We start from the raw sequence: 21866 nt of genomic DNA, 5'->3' as shown, positions 1-21866 counted from the left end.
CCCGGATTAATTACACTCTCTGCAGCTGCGAAGTTACCGTATTAACCCGATACTTGCTGGAAAGTGCAACGTCTCCCCTTTCAGAAACAGTTGGAATTTTTCCACTTAGCGCTACGTGTGGCGGAATTACGGTACTGCAAATTTAGATGTGTCGCCGGCGACACGTCCGGTCTAGAAGGGTTATTAGCACAGCAGTCGTCAGCATAACTGTAAAATTAACTTTCAGATACCCATCAAAAATGGCAAAAAGGAAGGTGGACACTGAGTTTAATATTTGTTTTCACTGCATGTTACTTCTCCTTGATGAAAGTGTTGTTTTTGATTAATAGATTTTTGCACTTTATTTTATTGTATTTCAATCCAATTATATTTTAAAAATATTTCAGTTGTGTCTGTTGAAAATTAAAGATTACTGACAGAGCCATAAGAAAATATTGCTTTATTTATCTGATCATATTGGAATATATTTGTTAGGTTTTCAGTAGGTTCAATTAGGTTCACTAGACATGAGTCATTTAAAAAAATTTCAATGAACATTCGATCAGTCCGGCCCTCGGCTTGTAGCTAAATTTTTTATTTGGCCCTCCGTCCATTTGACTTTGACACCTCTGCTGTACATTAACAACGGTTTCACTGTCATGAGCATTTGTCCTGTAGCATCTACAGCTCTGGTCCTCACCGTAAAGAAACAGCGCCTGTAGATTTCTGAAATCACGTGCTCTAATAATTAGGTATGGCGCTTACATCATTTTCTCAACTCTGGCAAACTCCTTTCTTTTTCCCTTTCGGGTTCGCCGCGCGGCTTTTATCATGAACGACGGTAATTAGAGGATTTTTAGTGCTAACAAGTGAACACCAGACAAAACTCCGCCGTAGTTCGAGCTAAAAGTGCTTGGAAGCAGCCTCCACCCAGGATGTTGCTGGGAGTGCGGAGCGGCCACCGCGAGGCGGCTGTGTGCGGCTCCGCCGTCTTCTCACACAGGGATGGACCATCCGAGTTACCGCGCCTGTGTCTGCTGAAGGCTGGCAACACAGACTGACCCGGAGGCAGAAGTGATGTGGAACAACTCCCACCTTAGCTAGGAGCTTCACTCGCACCTCCATTTGGCCATTAAAAATAGCCAAACGCTGAGAGTCCATAAGGAATGTGGGGGAGCCAGGGAAAGGGGGTGTTGTACGCCTTTTCACTGCCGCTGGTCGTGGCTGTGGTGTGCTGCGCCCAGAGGTGAGAGTCTCTGCGCGGGGTCCAACCGGACACCAAAGTGTCCTCCACCAGGACTGACAGCCTTTGTGTGTTGTTTTTCAGCGTCAACGAGCCGGGAAACATGTCGGTTGTCAAAGAAACTGTGGACAAACTGTTGAAAGGATATGATATTCGTCTCCGGCCAGACTTTGGAGGTATGACTCAGGCTATTTATTGCTATTGTTATATTTCATATCAATGTTTTCTCCAACTGTTTTAATTTTAGGACCGATAAGCCACCCTTTATTGTATCGAATTCTTCCTTTATTTTATTGAATTTTGCTTGTTTTCATTTTAGGTCCACCGGTTGCTGTTGGCATGAGTATTGATGTGGCTAGCATAGACATGGTATCAGAAGTTAATATGGTAAGTTTTGTGTTAAACTTTGATCACATTCTGCGAGATGGGTTGAGTTTCTGGAACTGAGTTTTAAATAGGCAGTAAAATGTAAAATTGACTTTTTTTGAGCTTTACATCATGTTATCATATTATTCCCTCATCAAAAACATACCTAGAATGTTGCCCTGATTCTTTCATGCATGTTTGAGAAATCCTTTCATCTTCCCATTGCAAACCATTTAGCTTTGCGTATTGCTTGGGATATACTGAGTGCCACATGTGAGGATGAAGCTCCTCCTCTGAGGTGCAGTTTACAAGCTTCCACCTCACAGAGCAGGAGATCTGTACTCTGCCTCAGATCCCCTGCTCTTCTCCTTCAAACTAGCCAGCAGCAATTAGCAAACGCCTGGAGGAACTGTGTATTTGCTTTTTTAAATGTTTTTTTTTTTTTTTTTAAAAAAGGAAATGAAGATGGATCTTCCAACATCAGAAATGTTATGTTGGTAATCAGTAGAACAGATGATCACTGGTAGCAGTAAGATGCTGCTGTAGCCCATCTGCTTCAAGGTCACAGAGATGAGATTTCTGTACACCTTAATCGTAACAAGGATTTCTTTTTTTTTCTTCTTTTTTTTTGAGCTGCTGTTGACTTTCTGCCATTTCAAACCAGTCAGCCATTCTTCTCTGACCTTTGACACCAATAAGGCATTCTCATTCGCATAGCTGCTGCTGGATAATTTCTCTTTTTCAGAGCATTTTCTGTAAACCTGAGAGACGGGAAAAACCCTGTAGATCAGCAGTTTTTGAGACTGATTTTAACACGCCGCATACGAAACGACTCGAGCCTCCTGTTTTCCTCCAGGTTTGAGCCACATTTAATCGTCAGCGGTGTTTAATTGAATTCTGTCCTGCTGCAATCCCAGCCCCTGAGCCGTTTGTAGCGAGAGCACTACAAAAGTTTAGGAATAACTTAGCAACAATTTACAAGCACCAACTGCATGTCCTGGCAGAACATGCTAAAATTCATGCACCACCCGCTGTAAGTGCCAAGAAAATCACCAAGTCAAAGTAGTTAGCACCACCAAACCTAATCCACCTCCACTATATGACCCTCTGGTCTGTTTATTCACTGTAAATGTGCATTACATTGGATTTGCATGTCATTCAATTGACTACGGTTCTGATATGTCACATAACCAGTTGAGGTGGAATCAGCAGATGGCAAACATCACAAACTTAAAGCACGCATTAAAAGAAAAACCAATGAAAACCTCAAAGAGGAATATAGATAATTAATAGTTTATGTCCTGAAACCCATCATTATCCTCGTTGCCATTTGCTTCACATTTGCATTCGTCATCATTTCTGGATCAATGTATGAGAGATATGAGAAAAAGTACATTTTTGCAGTTTTGTTTTAAATGATATCTATTCAGTTCAACCTCAAAGAATAATTTAGTCTTTCTTACATGAAAGTCATTTAATTTAAGCTTTTTGTTCTTTTGTAAATCCTTATCAGACTTCATTTTTTCAAGCTTCCACAAAACATTGTGGAAATTGAATAATGACTTTTTTTCTCTTGCTTTAGATGGGTTGCAAATCGAGATGCTATGTTTTAGATTGTAGCCTTTTTTTGATTAAAGGATACATAATGGCGTAGACATAATGTCTGACATTAGGAGGGACAGTGTAGTTGAAGTTGTTCCGGATTGAGATTAGGTCATGTTGCAGTCATAGTGCCTCATAACCCAATCTGGGTTATGAGGCACAATTCTGAACATTTTTCATCATGTATCAAAAAACAAATGAGCACTTGACTGGCTAAAAGCAAAGGCCACGCCCACTTTTAACTTGGCTCTCGCTGTCCGCTGGGCCATGTGAAAGGATGCCGTCTCGTCTGTGGTGATCAGATCAGACTGTCTGTGCTAATGGCTCCGGGCATGCAGATGGGGACCCAGGAAGTGCATCTACCCCTCCAGCCTGAGGATTGGTCTCATCTAGAAGATAACACCCTCTCCACCCCTCTACATATCGTCAAATGGCCCTTGAGCATGTGTTAAAAACGATCCGGCCCTGTTAGCGATAATGTAGTTGCGTCTTCTGACTCGTGAGGCAGCTAAAAATAGCCTCAGCATCTTGATGATCAAACACACAGGATCACAGATAGCTCTGCTTTAACGCCACCTCAAAACATAGGCTTTTATTTTTAATGCCTGCAGCTACTGTATGTATGATTTTACCATAAGTTTGTTTATAAAGTCTGTCAGTCAGAGAGGACTGACTGACAGATCCACCCATCTGCACGTGTGCGGTTAGCAGTACTCACTCAGGTGTTGCTAACTTAGTTACTTTGTTCAGAAACTTTTCAGACGAAAGAATCGGCCAAAATCGGAATCGGTAGATCAGATCTGTCTGATGCAGCCTCTCTGCAGAAGAGTGAACTTCACCGTGTCCTGACCAAATGCAGAAAAGCCGTAGTCCAATTTAAACATAGCTTATGCTGCAGAGTTAGAACAACATCAGATTCAAGACGAACAAAAAAAAAAGAAGTCACTTATACAAGACATTCCATGATAAAAGTCATTGGCAAGAAACAAGCAAGTGGTTGCATGTTTCTATACCATGTATAGCAATTTACCTGTTTTCTATTAAGGTACCGAAATAAAAGAACACTTCCAATCTGCAATATTTGCTACTTATATCAATTCCTACTTCATATTTACTTTACATAATTGGCAAATAAAGGACAAAAGAAATGGGACAGGTACAACTATTTTAGATCTTACCCACAGTTCAGAAATGCCCCCCTGTCCATGAAGCTCCTAATCCAGTAAAGCTCCCAGAGGTGTTTTTTACACACCGCCTCAGTCTGAGTCAGCTGAAAGACAAATCCATCATGTGCTAAAACGTCCTCATCCATTTTGACACTTTAACACAAAGCAACTTTCTGCCTGAAGGAAGCGTTACCCTTAAAAATTACAGATGTTCTCTGGGATTGTAATGGAGGGAGTTCAGTTAATTAGTCAGACACACAAAGCAGCAAAGAGCTGCAAGGTCCAACTGCTCAAAAAGTAAGAAGAACTCAGCCCTGGTGTAGTTCTCTGTGAGCAACATGCAGAGTTTCACACTCCCGACACTCTGTCAGGGTGCTTAACGCTGCAGGATGTAACTTTTACAAAAATATCTTTTTCCCATATTTGTTAAAACTGTCACCATGTTGTGATGGTGTAATATGAGACAGATAATCTGTGAAAACATCAAACTCCTCCCCAAGCTGTGCTATTACCATCTGAATAAACACACCGCTCCCAGTCAAAAACAACCAATCAGAGCCAGGAGGAGGGTCTTAGCGCTGTCAGTCAATGCTAATGGCGAAGAAACAACTTACCATTTCTGGAAAACAGTTTTTACCCCATCATCTTTGGCCATATTTACCACAGATCACTAAACCATTTATGGCTACGTAGCCATAAATGCTAACTAGCCTAAATGCTAGTTGGCTTTTAGGCTAGTTAGCATTAAGCACTATAAATGCTAACTAGCCTTAGCATTTATAGTGGTTGCTACACATAAAGAAAGGAAGGAAGATAGAAAGAAAGGAAAGAATAAAAGGAGAGAAGGAAGGAAAGAAAAAACAAAGCTACTAGGAATGGAAGAATGTAGATTTTGACATTTATTTTTCAACGATTATTAATTATGACATAAAATTTTACATCCACGAAACATTCAGATAAACACAGAGTTAAAAACTAATTGTCCATCAACCACAGAACGCACGACATTGCTAAAACGCCACTGAGAGAAAAACTCTCCGTCTGGTTACTCCTCGTTGAAAGAAACAGAAACTCAGCTTTTAACCATCAATGTCGACATTTTGCCATTATTTTCCACTCAGTAGCTTCATTTATTTGTACAGCCTACACCAAGTATGAAAGCCATTTGAGACCAATGAACTCCACATTTCTTAAAAACGTATTCCAATAAAGTGGTGCAAGTCACTGGCATTCAAGAAATGATCTGAAAAGAAGTTTCTATTTCCTGACAAGGGAAGAGAATGTTTTTACTTTAAGACATTTAGTATTCAATTACAATATATGATGACATCAGTTTTACACCCTATTCACATAAACATAAAAATTAACTGTCTATTCAGGTTATTAACCATTGGGGGAAAGAACAGAAAATCAGCCTTTGCTCTATATTTAACCATCACTTGTCAACTTTTTCCACCCTTTCTACTAATATAAATGGAAAAATGTGCTAGTACTATAAAAAAAACTTAGTTTCTACTTAGTAGCTTTGTTTATTGTATAGCCTTCTCCAAAGAAAGAAAGAGGTAGCATGCTGCTGACCTTGATCTGCTCCACAAGACCCTCCAAAGACCCAGTTCTATCAAATGTTTAACTTCTGTTTTTAGTCGGTGTAATGAGGCTGAAGAAAATTATCCAGCTTTTCACCAGGTCGAAAAAGCTAGATTCACTATAAATAGTTAAAACTTGGACCTCATGTGTCCACTTCATGTAACAGAAAGAAATTTAATGGATGCAGAGATAGAAATCGTCAAGTGCATGACAAACCATTGTCTTGCACTTGAATCCTACAGGGAAGATCTGACTGTCTCGTGAAGCGATGATAGACACTCCTTACACAGGGCAGGAACACTGAGTGCTATTCTTGTACTCCCAGCAGATACAGCGGTGTTAAGTCGACATAAACACTGTTTGACTGGCTCGCAGGAACCATGTCTGAGTATGAGATAGTGAATTCTCCAAACTGAAGATGACGGGCTCACCCTCCCACCGGGTCTCATTTAGTCTCTGTTGCTGAAAACAAATGTTTTTCAGTGTCCCCTGTGGCCTGCATGACGAACGGCAACCTAAACCACAGTCTGTCTGCAGGCATTTTTACGCTCAGCTCTTAGAATATCTGTTTGTAAGCAATTTTAAGATCGCATGAAGGTTTATGTTAATGTTGATTTGCAAAGTGAAGGCGATGCTGAAGTATGTAGCAAGTCTTAGGAGATTTGTTGTCAACACTGGTGCTTTATTTGTTGAACACTTATCTCGTAATGCAAAGGAATACATATTTTCCAGAAAGTGCACTTAGTTTAGGTTTTATGTTCATCCATTAATCTTTAGGACACATTCACACCAGTCTTGTTTAGTCTGCTTTAATCAAACTCTGGGTCATTTGTCTAGAAAGTCCGATTTGTTTGGGGAAACACGAACGCACAATCAAAGTCTCTCTTTGGTTGAAGTGAATTCCAGTGCAGTTCGAATGTATATGTGAACATGAAGTGGATCAGAGACCGCTCCAACAGCAGGAAGTGGACTACAGCAGAGGCCATTCTGGGTAAATATAACCAACAGAAACGTGTGGGTCTAGTGCTAGCGCGAGAAATCTTTCGCCAAACACAAGAGAAATTCTACAACTGCTAAAATCTGACGCTACTCCGTTTTTGATTACATGAAGAATGAAGTTGCGCTCATATCTTCTCCAAAGGTTTTTGTGTCGCTTCCTTCAGTGGTTCTTGTTGCAGCACCACCACAGGTGAGGAGGGGAACAGGTTCTTCAAAGGCTTTACCGTTTGAAAGCAAATGACACCAACTGAGAATGTAGCAAATATTGCAATTTTGGTCCTGAATTGAATCCGTTGGACAATTAGGTGTGGAAACACCCTTAATCTCCTTTATGGTTTGGCCACGTTCAAACCCTCATATGGACTTCTCTGGTATTTTTTATCACATTTGAATGTTACAGATCATCAAACATTAATATCAGACAAAGATAATATAAATAAATGCAAAATGCTGTTTTTAAAATGTAAATTTTTTTTTACCCCTCCAGGGATAAAAACTGTGTTAACAAGGGCTGCCTCTCTGAGCAGAGGGTTTGTTGCTGTTTGGACTCCTGAAATCTGGTTACACATGAGTTTTAATACAGTTGTTGTCTTTCACAGTTATTAGTTTGTGAATTTCCTGTTTCATTTAATGAAATCCATTTATAGTCATCATTCTCAAATGTTGCTTGAGTTAGAAGGAGAGATGAAATTATGACAGTCAAATCTAATTTCCCACCCACCAAGACGTTTCCATTATAGGGGTTTAGCACCTAAATGGGCGCTAATGTTTCTTTTACCAATAGTAAAACAGAATAAGCTAATAAGAATATTCTAAAATGAGGGAACATCGATGTTCGTTCCTGCAGCAACTGAGAATACGCCATTATTAACAGTGGGGCCGTTGCCTCTTTTGACCCAGCTAAAAGGCCTAATTTTAGTGTTTAGCTGTCCTACTTGTGTGGCTGTAAGAAGTGCATTGTTGGACTTCCCACTGCGGATCTCCATCTCAGGTTCTCGCTCCATGTTTTCCTCTGAAATAAAAGCCGAACTTGGTATAAAAAAAATTGCCATTGATCCATTTCAGGGGAGTGTTCCCCAAAAACCCCTACCTGGAGCCATTTCAATAATAACCACATGCAGGTAGACGCTGTCTGAAGTTTATTCTTTTTACAGCATTTTATATCAAAATCATTAGATATTGTTCTGCCAGAGCAGAACAGAAACACAGGAACCAGGAACAACGGGGAACTAACCCCGCTCTCACTCCTTGCTGGTTCCTCCCTGCAGAACCAGCAAGGAGTGAGAGCAGAAGAAGTGTTGTACTGTGAGGCTGAATGCTGGAGCAACAGACAGGGGCTGATGAGCTAACGGGTTGCAGGTGTGAGGGGAGCCAGCAGAAATCAGACTGAGGAGAGAGAGCGAGAGGCAGCAGGGGGCGAGGGCGAGCTAATGAGGAAACGAAGAAAGAGAGTCTAGAAGACACAAGGAAGAAATAAACACGAGAAACCGCTCACTGAACAGAAATGGACTAAAACAGAAACAAGGCTGATTTAATCAAAGGAAGAATTCAAGGAATAATAATGACATAATCAAAAGCCCAAAACAACTGCTATAAAATAAAATACACCTGACTCATCTAGAGACTGAATTGTTCACCTCACAAAATACCTGTGAACATAGATCATCAAGTGTTTTTCTAAGTTTTCCCAGGATTGTTGTTGTGATATTCTATAATTTAATCTAAACCATTCCATTATAGCTCTGGTGGTGTGTTTAACCAATAACTAATTTACAAAGTTCCTTCCATTATTTCCCTGTTTCACACCATCCACTTTCCTTTCGACTGATGAAAAGCGTCATAAAGCCTGGCAAATGCTGCATGGTGTCTTCAGGGTGTCTTGTCTGATCTGACCAGTGCACCTTGTAGCTTTTGCAGACAACGACAGGGCTTACCCTAAAATTTATTTAGGAATTTCAGAATAGACAAGACTGGATAGAGATGAGAAAACACTTTTCTGAAGGGAGTTGTGTGGAGAATAATTTCAAACCACACCCAAGTTAATGAAGTTAGAAAATTCCAAGTTTTGTACCTTGTGTATCAGGGGTGTAAAAAAGTGTTTTACCCTTTTCTGATTGTTTTATTTATTTATTTATTTTTTAAACTAAAAATGCATTTTTTAAATGAAACTGTTCGGTATCAAGGGAGGAAAAAATTGCAACCCTACATGGCTCCTTGTGAGAAAAAAGTGATTTTCGGTGGTGACTAACCGAGGCCTGGAATGTATCCCACTCTGACCAGATCAGTGAAGAGATATGTTGGAGGTTCTGCTTCGGAGAAGCTAAGGTATCGTTTTAGGGGAGCTGCTAAAGTGGGATCTGAAGATCTTAAGCTGTTTAAAATAGCCACAACCCAGACGTGGAAGGAGTATGTTGCTAGAACTTCTTTGCCGAAGCGCAAGAGCTGTTGTGCAACTCTGATTCATCAACCCACATATGCAGAACGGCATCCTGCCTGTACAGAAGCCGTGAGGGAGTCAGGAGGGGGGGGGGAGAGTATCTCTAAACAAGGAGGAAAAACAACTGAATAACCCCATCAGCATGAAACGGGTTTCGAGAAAATCCAGTGGCTCCACTGCACAGCCATCATCTAGTCCAGGGTTGGGCGGTCCTGGTCCTCGAGGGCCGGTGTCCTGCAACTCTTAGATGTCTCCCTGGTCCAACACACCTGAATCCAACAGCTGAATCACCTCCTAAGTGCAGTCAGGTTCTCCAGAGTCCTGCCAATGACCTCATTATTTGACTCAAGTGTGTTGAAGTAGAGAAACACCTAAAGGTTGGAGGAGACCGGCCCTCGAGACCTGGAGACCTGATCTAGTCTGACAGATGAAAACGCCCGCTGTGTGGTTTAATAAAACGAACCCCGCACAGCAAACAGGGACAAGCTTTCAACACACTGGAAGAGACACTTATTGTACACAGGCTGAATTATTTATAGGACTATATCTGGATCATATTACATTCTCAGATCGCGGAGTGTAATCCATTCAGCTCAAAACGAGCTGGAAGTTCGTCAGTCCTCCCTGGAGAGAACGCGCTTTTTACGCCTGGGTCGTTTCGTCCCGACATGCTGCTTCGGTGTGAGACTTTTGCCCGTTTTTGCAACACTTCATCCTGTAAATGTGCCACTTCAGCGAGCATTTTCGTGTTTTTATTTATTTCCCGAGGCCTGCTTATTTATTTAAGAGAGCATTAGTCAGCAGAACAAAACCAAGAGAGCTTGTAAAGAGCTCCATTAAGAACCAGGAGAAGCTCTTGTGTTTGATGGATCAACTTATGGTAGGTTGCCGCAAATGAAAGCTGAATGAATGATTCATGCCTTTGCAGGTATGGCTGGTAGTAATTAATAATATCTATCGATATATATATATTAAAAAAAGCCATTATTTATCAGCTTCAAACTGAATTGAATGTGTTGTGTCAGAGTTCATCTTCAAGGCTTGTGAATGATTGCTGCAGAGTTTCCCCCAGAAAACTTGTTAGGCCTGGTGGGGCGGTCGTCCACTCTCTTAACAGAGAAATGTCTGTTTTAGAGGTAAAAATGTTTAAAGTTGACAGGAAATTTGGAATAATGACCAGGTAATTATGTGTTATTGGAAAACATTTTTAGCAATACGTAAACCACCAGCTGTAAGGTCTTTAAAAACACGCAAATATAAAACAATGCAATTAAAATAAATAGCAGTTTTTTGCACTTTATTTGTTTCATCCTAATTACAGTGTCCATAAATTTGTTGGTCCTGGATTGTTGGATTTGTCAGTTTATTTACTGAAGCTGTTGGCATGTAGACAAAAAAAGAACAGGCAGTGGTTATGGAGTTAGTGGTGTATAAAAAGGTGTAATAAATAAATGATCCTTAGCCTGGTGGAGGCACAATTAAAGCCTGGTGGCCCGCAAGGCTTATAATACACTGGGGGAAACGCTGATTTCTTATTGCGTTGGTTCTGAAAATATGATTGCTCCTGGCAGATGGTACTTATTCCCATAAATATCACTTCTGTTTCCTGTGAAAAATTAAAAACAAAAATAGCACCAAGCTGCAATCGTGGTATGCTGAATTTCTGCGATTCCTCTCAAAATTTCTGAGTTCTTTTCTTTCTTTTTTTTTTTTTTTTTAGCAAATTTACGCCTCTTTTACTTCTGTCTACAATGGCCCTAATACTCCATGGTGCTGTCTTAAGGTACATGACTGCATTCCTTTATTTTACACAGGACTACACACTGACCATGTACTTCCAGCAGTACTGGAGGGATAAGAGGCTGGCCTATGTGGGGATTCCCCTCAACCTGACACTGGACAACAGAGTAGCGGACCAGCTCTGGGTCCCAGACACATACTTCCTCAACGATAAGAAATCCTTTGTGCACGGGGTTACGGTTAAGAACCGAATGATTCGACTCCACCCGGATGGAACCGTCCTCTACGGACTCAGGTGAGAGCCTTTAGGTCTTTCTGTGAGAGCCCACTTCTAATATTATTTAAACTTAGCAGTTTTGACATGTTTATTCAGGATAGGACTAGCGACTGCTTCTCGGTCCTCTACTCCTAAATATGATGTTAAAGGTTTAATGGAGAAACGCTGTTTTGATAATGAGCTGAAGGCGGAGCTTTGGAAAGAGCGGGAGCTTCTTAAAGAGACAGAGGCCCAATTTTAAGACATTAATTTTCAAAGTCAAGTTTCTTTTAAGTCATGTTTGACATTGCACATTTATAATAGCTTAAGGTAACACAGTTTCTTGATTGCACTATAAAATGGCACTATGTGCCTTGAAAATACCTAACACTTCCCTTTTAAAATGATATCAATTAAGAAATATTTCCATTGCTACTCTAGGTCTGGGCAATAAATGGATATCATTCAAAAACTTAATTTTTGGTTCTTTTGAAGGCTTAATTTTTGAAAAATCAGGATTTTTTTCACCAACATGCTTTTATTTATTTCCATAGTTCTGAGTAATGTCAGCGCATATAAGGCCTGCCATTTTGTTTGACAACCATGTTTTCCTAATTTAGGCTGTAATTTTTTTTCCAAGTATGAGAATAAAGTCATAATATTAGTAGAATAAACTCCAACACAAATAGAGTTATACAAATTCAACTTTGTTATGAGTTTTACAGATAAGTAAATACTTAACTCTGTGGAAGCATGTTAGTCATTAAAAGCAACTTTTTTTTCTCTTAATTTTAACACATTCTAGTAAAATTGTGTCTTTATTCTTCCAATATTATGATTATATTTACTATAGTCCGGCCCTTCTTCTCCGTTATTCAACTCACAGAAGGAATGACTGAAATAAAAGCCACTTTTGAAATTATTTACTAAAACCTGTATTTTTTTTTTCTTTTTTAGAAAAGAAAGCAAGAAAAAAAAACTCTAATAAAATCCTAATTTGGATCTGGAATGAAACTATTTTTATTTTTAAGTCATATGTTCCAGCCCTACCTTTCTGACTTATTTTGGAGCAAACCCAGAACAAGCCCCACTCCCTTCTACTTTTGCGTAAGCTGTGGCTCGAGGTCGGATTTTCGTAATCACTTCCCCACTTCTCTGTTTTTGCGTCAGAATCACGACGACGGCGGCCTGCATGATGGACCTGAGGCGATACCCGCTGGACGAGCAGAACTGCACTCTGGAAATTGAAAGTTGTACGTCTCCAGCCTCTTTTGCTTAGTAGAAGAAACGGGGGCAGATGGCCTCACTTTCCCATCACTTAAAATTATGAAGAGTGCAGGGAGTCTCATAAAGAAGACTCTTACACTCATCGTCTCGTGGGGGAGACGGAAACTGCACAGGCAGCTGAATTGCTCTGGATTTATGAACCTGTCATTTGTGGGCAATATCACTGGCTGCAACCCCTCTAGCTAAACTTTATCCATGCAGACCGGTTGTAGCATTAGCAAGTTCTGCTATCTGAGTGGCCATTAAAGTATTGACAGCTATAGATCACATGCAGCCATTTTCATCTCAGTCAGTCAAGAAACAGATTAATTTTGTCCGTCCACCTCATGGGAATCACACCTTGCTCCTGGTTTTTCCTCGCAGACGGGTACACCACAGACGACATAGAGTTCTACTGGAAAGGGGGAGACACGGCCGTTACCGGGGTGACCCGGATCGAGCTTCCTCAGTTCTCCATAGTCGACTACAAGCTCGTCTCCAGGAACGTGGTCTTCTCCACTGGTAGGTGGAAGGGAGTCGGGACAATGGTGGCCAAAGGTTGCAGATCAGATCTTACATTGTGCCTAGAGGACCCAAAAATTGTCCTCGAGAAAGAGTAGCACTATTTCAACAAATTTCTACTCAAGTAAGTAGCACTGCCTCATAATAAAGTTGCTGAAGTAAAAGTAAGAAGTACAGCTTAGTAATACCCCTAAAGCTAAATGTAACTAGTTAGTACCCAACTCTGGCGTCTGCATGTAGCTTGAAGGATTAGAAACAGCATACAGAGGCTGTGTGTGTCCCTGTTTGTCTTGATGAATAATAGAGTATAATATAATCACACTGCTTTTACCTTAAGCAATACATTATTGTCTCTTTCTGTGATTAGAAGGAAAGGAGAGCTTGTTCTGCACAGTTAATTAGAATGTATTATCTACAGAGGGCTACAAAATCTTGCTGGCTCCGTTTTGTTTACAGATGCATCTCAATAAATTAAAATATCATCAAAGAGTTTATTTAGCAACACAGGGAAACTTTATTGTGCTATATAGATTCATGACACACAGAGCGATTTATTTCAAGTGTTTATTTCTGTTAATTTTGGTGGTTATGGCTCACAGAACATTAGGTTTTCCCCCAAAGACTGTGTTTAATGAATCCATATGGTATGTTTTCCTGTTTGAGCTGATTTACTCATATGAATAAACTTTTTTAATGATGTTCATACTCATATAATACACCACCCAGCTTTCAAATGCTCCTTATTTGATCAAATCTCTTTTTTTAAATCAGAGTATTCAGTCCTCAAATCAAACCAAAGTGACTGGCGAATCAAAGTCAGCTGCTTCCTCTTCCGCCTTGTCTTGCAGGTGCCTACCCTCGCTTGTCACTGAGCTTCAAGCTAAAGCGAAACATCGGATACTTCATCCTGCAGACATACATGCCCTCCATCCTCATCACCATCCTGTCCTGGGTGTCCTTCTGGATCAATTATGATGCCTCAGCTGCCAGAGTGGCTTTAGGTATGATGTGACCCGAGCAGGAAATGTTAACATGCTGGTGTTTGTTGGAGAAGAAAAGAGATAGATTAAAATGTACAGTAAGTAGAGAAAGGAATGCCAGGCAAAAGCACTCGCATACGTTGAAGTTTTTACTCATGCAGCTCTACTGATCTACTGGCACTGGGAGTAATGGTGCTTTCATATTGGAACATCCTTACAGGAAGAGTCTTTATAACAGTTAGAAAGTTAGAAATTTACAGAAAGCTCAAAGTCTTCCAGTTACGGGGTGAAAATCCAAGCTCAGCTGTTTCCATTCGAAGCAAAGTTCCAGAATCGGTGTCAGCTGTGCTTTCTGAAAACACAATACTCCTCCTAACTCGATTGCCTTAATGGAAACCCTCATTCAGCTTTGCTGCGCTCTAAGTGCTCCCCGCGTTAGGAAGAGCACATTATGGCAAGCGATCATTAAATCTCAGCTATGCGTACAGAGCGATGAGACCATGTGGAGTATTTCAGGAGCTTCTGTGGACGTCCGGGTTTGGAAGCTCCTCCTCAGACTCGTAGCTCTGTGGGAAAGCAGGCTCCTGCCATTCGTCTCCTTCAGTGCCATCTCCTGGAGAAGGCTGCGGTCTGAGGCGGCGCAGGATCAGTGAAAGTTAGTCACTGAGCCGTCTCAGTTCAGTCACAGTGTGAGTGATGATTCACAAATTTCTTCTTTTCTCCTGCTGGTGAGAACCTGTAGTTCTCTGGCGTCATATACATTACATCCTCTCATCATCAGGATCATTATTATATTAGGTGTGGGCTTTTACTGATGTATTTGAAAATATCTTTTCCCCCACGTTGGAATAACGACGATATAAGAACTACTTGAACTGAATTGGTTGTACAAGCTTGAATTTTTTTTTTCTGCTCCCCCTGCACTCAAATATGTACATATAATATGAGTATATTATGCATATTTTTCACATTTTATACATATATTCAGCTATATACAATACACACCCCCAATAACTAGGGCTGGATGATATGAATTAAATATAAAATGTAAGACTTTTTTTAATACCAAATTTGATTTCCAATTCTATTTCATTTTTTTCTTGATTTCTACACTTTCATAAAAGTATGAAACTTTTATTAAAATCTGCTTTTTACATATTTGTTAAAACTGTCACCATGTCGACCGTATGTTGTGAGACAGGTAATCTGTGAAAACATCGATCTCCTCCAACTTCTCTCTGAGCTATTATCGCTGTCTGAAGAAATGCACCCCTCCCAGTCAAAAACAACCAGTCAGAAGGGTCTTAGCGCTGTAAATCATCCTTTTGTACTTGCTGCTAAATTTTCTAATAGCAGAGATTACAGGAAAACCGTTTGTCCACCGTCATCGGTGACAATGCTGAGCATTTATAACAAGCTATGCAGCTAGCAGGGTAGCAGAAAGCAAACGGGGAGGTAACAAAAAAAAGATATAATAATGACATGCTGCAGCTTTGAGATAAATTACAACTGACAAAACATATTTTCAAAAACTGGCTCCTATTTCAATCATCCCCTCTGCGAGTTGACCGAATTCAAAGTCCAAATAAATGCAAACTGCACAACACGCTTGTCAAACAAGATGGTGGACATTGGAGACCCACAGAGTGCATTGGTGGTGGGGGAAAAATAATCCAGTTTTTCTAAAATTTAAGTCTTCAAAAGCAAAAAAAAAAAAGATGAATCAATAAAGTGGGTTTATTGCCCTGCAACACCAATAGTATTTGGAAAAATGTCCTTCTCCAAGTTCCAGAGAAATATTAGAGGGATTGTTTTATATGTACTTTTGAGCCTGTATGTATAGTTTTGAATATGTGTAGATTAGATTAAGCACATCTACATCAAATACAACTATATTAAATTTAAACCAGCTGTTATTCTTAAAATAATAATAATAATAATAATAATAATAATAATAATATAATTACAGTTGTTTTATAATCATTCCACCACAAAAACAAATAGCTTAAGTAAATAATTCAAAGCTCTAGATAAATATGATATTCATGATGTTGATGACTATATGCAAACAGCACTGTATGACCTTTAAAAAAAAAACTATATCAAATATTAGGGTTTTTTTTTTTTTTTTTTTAAGGAATTGACTTTTTGTATCAAGTTGGATGCTTAAAATGTGAGGCGCTGTGAAAAGGTTTTCAGAAAACATTTGACGGAGCGGGAGGCGCACTGATCAGTGGCAGTAGCCTCCAGGCTGACGTCTCTCGTTGCTTTGGGATTCCCCTGCTAACCGGACTGCGATTCCCTCCAGGGATCACCACCGTGCTGACCATGACGACCATCAACACCCACTTGAGAGAAACCCTCCCCAAGATCCCCTACGTGAAAGCCATCGACATGTACCTGATGGGCTGCTTCGTGTTTGTTTTCCTGGCGTTGCTGGAGTACGCCTTCGTCAACTACATCTTCTTCGGACGCGGTCCGCAGATGCAGAAGAAACTGGCTCTGAAGGCGCTGAAGGCAAATAATGAGCGCGGCAGGTTTGACCAACCCAAGGTGAGAATTGCCAAATTGATGACAAAGTGGAAATTGCCAACATCGTGCTACTTGTGTTGTTGTTTTACTTTGCGTGGAATCCAATATTGGCAGCAATAGCAAAATGAGAATGCATTTGGATGTACTTTGTTCTGCTTCAGCCTGGAGTCATTATAAAGTTAATGAAGTTACAGCAACTTGCAGTTAGATTACATGTCATTTTTCCAAAAGACTAACAGACGGAAAGAAATTACTTAAAGAACTTACTGCAGTCTCTGACTGCGTTGGTTATTTGATCATTTTTCTTTTTTTATGGTGGCAGAGTTTTTGCAGCAAATTATTCAAGCTGCTGATTCAGGCTTTGTCATCGCCGTTGATTGGTATTTACTGCTGCAGGCGGATAGCCTCCATCTTTACAAGTCAGCATGGAAGCAATAATCTTATCTAAAGGTTAAGAGCCAAAGTGACAATAGAGACTGCACACACAGAAGGACGGTCTATCAGACGGTTCTGGTTGGAGGTCAGAGGTTTGTACCCATTGACAACGAATCATGGATATGGCCATGAATTCATTTCAGACTATTAATTATGCATTTGTGCCTCTCTTACTTCCTCCACCAAAATTCAATACATTTTAAAAACTATGTTTCATTGATTGAATTTTGTCTCCTATCCTCACGATCAAAATTATGCTTTCATGCTTAATATCTACATACACCTTCACTATTATTTGCTTAATTGAATGTTGCAAGCTTTTTACCTGGTGCTCTTTCTGGCGGGGGTCACACTGGCCCCATTTTGTGTGTGCGTGTGTGTGTGTGTGTGTGGTTTTGAAAACACGTTCAACCAAATATTATGATGCCTTTGCGTATATTTAATCCTGTACGTATAATTTAGTGAAAATTCACAACTTTTGAATCCATTTCTTGTTTCATGAAAGTAGTTTGTTAAAATGAATCCACCAGATTGAATGGGATTTATGTCTGCAATGATTCTATGTACATTTCTGTCTGTAAGTACACTATTCATGAAAATATCCACAAAGAAGAAGTTTAAGGAATGAGGTTTTAAACATAAGAGTAACAATCATCCCAGTGTAAATCTTCTGTTGGGTGACCTTTCTGACTCCTTTAAAGCTGAAATGCTGAAAGAACCTTCAGCGCCTACCTGATCAAAACACAAAGGACATTATTTCTGTTTCTTTCTTCTTTTGTCTGGCTAGTCCATTAAGGAGGGAGTCAACTGGAAGACCTCGTCGTCTCTTAAACAGTCCAATCAGGTTCAGAGCCGCCGTCACTCGCGTCAGGTGAGCATCTGCCCCAGCCAGCTGGGTTTTGAAAACCATCATTTAAAAACATGTTTCAGTTCCAATTTGAAGCTGCAGTATGTCACTTTCTTCTGCTTTTTCTCAGTGCAAGCTAGAAACAGCCAATCAGAGCCAGAGGGTGAGTCTTAGCGCTGTCAATCACAATCCCAGCACAGCCTGTTGTAAATGCTAAGGCTAGTTAGCATGGCCACCAATGATGACGGATGAATGGGTTTTTTTTTCTGTAACAGCAAGTTGTTTCTCTGCCATTAGCTCAGTTAGCACCATGTACCTGAGTTGATTGACAACACTAACATCCTCCTCCTGGCTCTTCTGTTTGGTTGGGAGTTTCTTCAGATTATCTGTCTCATCTTACACTGTCACCGTCATATATTTAACAAATGTGTAAAAAACATATTCTTAAAACACACAAAACACTTCTGCTTTAAGATGATTATTTGTGTGTGTGTGTGTGTGTGTGTGTGTGTGTGTGTGTGTGCTGTCAATCATTAAGTATGTATTTTGTTTAAAGCTATTTTTTGTTTGTGATTTTTTTCTTCATTGAATTGAATAAATTTATGTACTTGTACACCTTTTTACTAACCAAATTGTTGCTAAAGTGAGTCAGTTATTACACATTGCCAAATACATTTGTGTCATAAACTTTAGTCATACCAGATTGGACTGGAAAGAGTGTCAATTTACCTTGTCTTATATATCGTCACCTTACTCAAATAATGACCCAAGTCAAAAGTTCTTTTTGTCAACAACAACAAAAAATCACCATCTCTTTCTTTTCAAAGGATGTTTCAGACAAAACAAAAAACAACACTTTTGGCCATTATTTGAGGACGGTGACAGCATAGAATTTGTTACGTTACAACGTTGTGCCTTTTGTGTTTATCTCAGCTTCCTGTGATTTATCTCTTCCTGTGTGGAAAGCTGCACTCGCCGTGACAGTAACAACAGGCACCCAGTGCAACCTTGATCTGATTTGTGTGAAGTGATTTAACTTTGGGACAGAGGACCCTTCTCTCCGAAGGCCGCTCTGCGTTTTATCCCGTCTGTGATGTCATCGAGGTCGTTTTTGTTTTTTTGTTTTTTAACCCGGCTGCCGTCTGCGTTTTCTCCCAGGTCGACTCCCACGGGAACATTCTGCTGACGTCCTTGGAGATCCACAACGAGGTGGGGAGCAACGAGGTCACCACCACCCTGAGCGAGACGCACAACTCCACCTCCATGACGTTTGACAACTCGGGGGTCCAGTACAGGAAGCCCAGCGCGCCCAGCGAAGCGGGCCGCCACAGCCTGGACAGGAACGCGCAGTTCAAAAAAACCCGTCTGCGGAGACGATCGTCGCAGCTTAAAATCAAAATCCCCGACCTCACCGACGTGAACGCCATCGACAGGTGGTCGCGGATTATATTCCCCTCCGCCTTCTCCCTATTCAACATCATCTATTGGCTTTATTACGCCCATTAACACACTGTGGTTTGGTTTTGGTTTTGTTTTTGTTTTTTAAACCCATCTTTGTCTCGGTCCGCTTCTGGAATCGGAGAGAACGTCTCGATGCAACGCACCTAACGTGGTAAAAATCCCGAACATTTCCGGGCATAGCGAGTGCAGACTTTGGCCGAGAGAGCCATCACTCAGACTGTGCGACGTCACGTGGGTTTTTACCGGGGGGAAAAAAAGACTTGTGTGTACAGACTGCCACCTTCTGCTGCGACCTCTGTGAACAGCCGGGAGACGAAACATCTCTGCACCGCTGGAGATCTGTTGCTAGGACACCGGTGTTTTTAGCGTGATCGCGTTATCGCAGGTCTCTTTATAACAATGATGCGGCTTTATTTGTCTACAAGTCTTCACTTTGGCTAATGTGGACACTCAGATTTCTACCTGCAGACTAAAATCTGTCTTAATCTTTGGATGTTTTGGAGAAATATTGTGGTTTTTAGCTCAGTTCAAGTGAAACCACTGATGAGTCTTACAGTGCCTTGCAAAAGGATTTAAACCCCTTGAATGTTTCCACATTTTATCACATTTTAACCACAGATTCGAATGTGTCAATATATTTATTTTATGTGATAGACCAACATGCATAAAATTGTAACATTTTAGGGGTGAGATAGACAATTTAAAAAATCTACATTGTTGCTCTGGCTGAATGTTTTAGGTCTAAGTCCTACTGGATGGTGGACCGCTTTTCCAATTTCAAATTTTCTGTATCTTCCTTGGTGTTCGTGACGCTGTTTGTTCTCTAACAAACGTCTTCACGGATCAGCTGGATTCATTCTGAAATTAAATTACACGCACATGGTTTCTGTTTACTAACTCCCGGTTAGACTGTACTCCAATTTCGTTTAGGGCATTAGTGTGCTGATCTATCACATGAAGTCCCAATAAAATCCAGTAAAGTTTGAGTTTGACATGTGATAAAAGGTGAGAAGTTCAGGGAAGTTTGAACGCTTCTGCAAGGAAAGAAGAGCCGGCAGCTTGTTACGTAACAACTGGAATCGGGTGAGAGTCGGCGACAACGTTGCCAAAGATCCAAACGTCTGGCGTTGCTTTGCTTTGGAGTTGATGCCACTAAGCGGTTCTCTTGCTCTTTTGCTCGCTGGAACCTCTGCAAACTTTCTGAAATGCAATGTATCAGGGTAAAAGCATACTCATTGTTACATGTTACTTTACCTTAAAATTCCTACTGTTGTTACTGCAAGAAAGGGTGATCACGGCCATTACTGAATCCTACTTTTCTTATTCTCAGTCCGTCAGACAAAGACAGCTTGGAAATTTGTTTACATAAAAAAAAAACAAAAAAAAAAAACTGATGTCGGTGGATTATCTGTGTGTTTGTAAAAAAAACAACCAAACCCTTAGGTTTAATTTGGTCTGTCTTACCTGATACAATTGATGTCATTGTGTATTTGATGCTGACTTACACTATATTGCCAGGTGTTTGTTCAACACCTGGCTAAGTATAGCCTATGTTTTTGCTTTGTGTAACATACAACATACAGCTGTAAAGGTAAGGTATTCATTATCGAAAGAATGCCAAGCCAACAACAACCAAAACTAAAATGTTTAGCTAAATGCAACTGGTATATATCATTTCCAACATTAATATATATACATATATATATATATATATATATATATATTTTTTTTTTTTTTTTTCTTAACCATTATTTTTTGTTTGACAATCCAGTTAAGTAAATGGGGCTCTGTAATGACTTGGACAAAAAGGATAGGCCATAATTGACTTTAGATGGATAATAAATTAAATTAGCATTATCTTCATAACACCTTAAAGGTCCATGTTTGTATCGTTCAAATCCCAACTAATAATGGAAGTAAATAAAAACAAATTTACTCTTCCCAAGTCAAAGAGAAAAATCCTTTCAATAAAACCTTTGTTATCTTTTGTACTGTTAACAACTCTGGGCAAACAGCTGGCAACACATCAGGCTTTGATTAGACCACAAAAAAGTTTTGATTAAGTGCTGAGCTCTGACTGGTCTGTCTTCTTATATTTAGGCTGAGCTTCCTGTTTTAATATGAAGCTAAATAAACAGATGTCTGTGTAAACAAAATTACTATTTTTTTTTTATTTATTTTTTTTTTACCAGATGTTGGGTTCATATGAAAAAAAATTACTTCCCATTATTTTCCAGTTTTGTCATCATGCTTTCTGTACCAAATCTATTCTTGATATTTCTGGTGAAACTATTATTTTCAGTGAACTTCACACTGGACTTTTCTCTCTTTCTGTCTCATTACATGGTGTTAGAGCAGTGACCAGGGTGGTCAAGCTGTTTCCCTTCAAGTCTGGATGTACATACTGTGACAGAACATTTTCTCTCAGCTCCACTGAACTCACATTGG

The 21866-nt window shown here is 40.0% G+C and overlaps 1 protein-coding gene across 2 annotated transcripts; it reads left to right on the top strand.

Annotated features, from left to right (window-relative positions):
* The first annotated feature begins 660 nt into the window (after positions 1–660).
* Positions 661–19490, top strand: gabrb3 (gamma-aminobutyric acid type A receptor subunit beta3). Of its 2 annotated transcripts, XM_044128854.1 has the most exons (11): positions 661–1225; positions 1307–1398; positions 1542–1609; positions 11194–11414; positions 12546–12628; positions 13026–13163; positions 14012–14164; positions 16452–16696; positions 17898–17981; positions 18088–18120; positions 19116–19490. In XM_044128854.1, the coding sequence occupies exons 1-11, from the start codon at positions 1146–1148 to the stop codon at positions 19461–19463; spliced, it is 1545 nt and encodes a 514-aa protein (XP_043984789.1). In that variant the 5' UTR covers positions 661–1145; the 3' UTR covers positions 19464–19490. The 2 variants fall into 2 exon arrangements, with proteins under 2 accessions (XP_043984789.1, XP_043984791.1); XM_044128856.1 differs by lacking the exon at positions 18088–18120.
* Positions 19491–21866: the final 2376 nt, after the last annotated feature.

The sequence above is a fragment of the Gambusia affinis genome, linkage group LG10, assembly GCF_019740435.1.
Source record: "Gambusia affinis linkage group LG10, SWU_Gaff_1.0, whole genome shotgun sequence".
NCBI lineage: Eukaryota > Metazoa > Chordata > Actinopteri > Cyprinodontiformes > Poeciliidae > Gambusia > Gambusia affinis.
The sequence above is the reverse complement of the archived record's forward strand: the minus strand, read 5'-3'. Positions and strand labels throughout refer to the sequence as shown.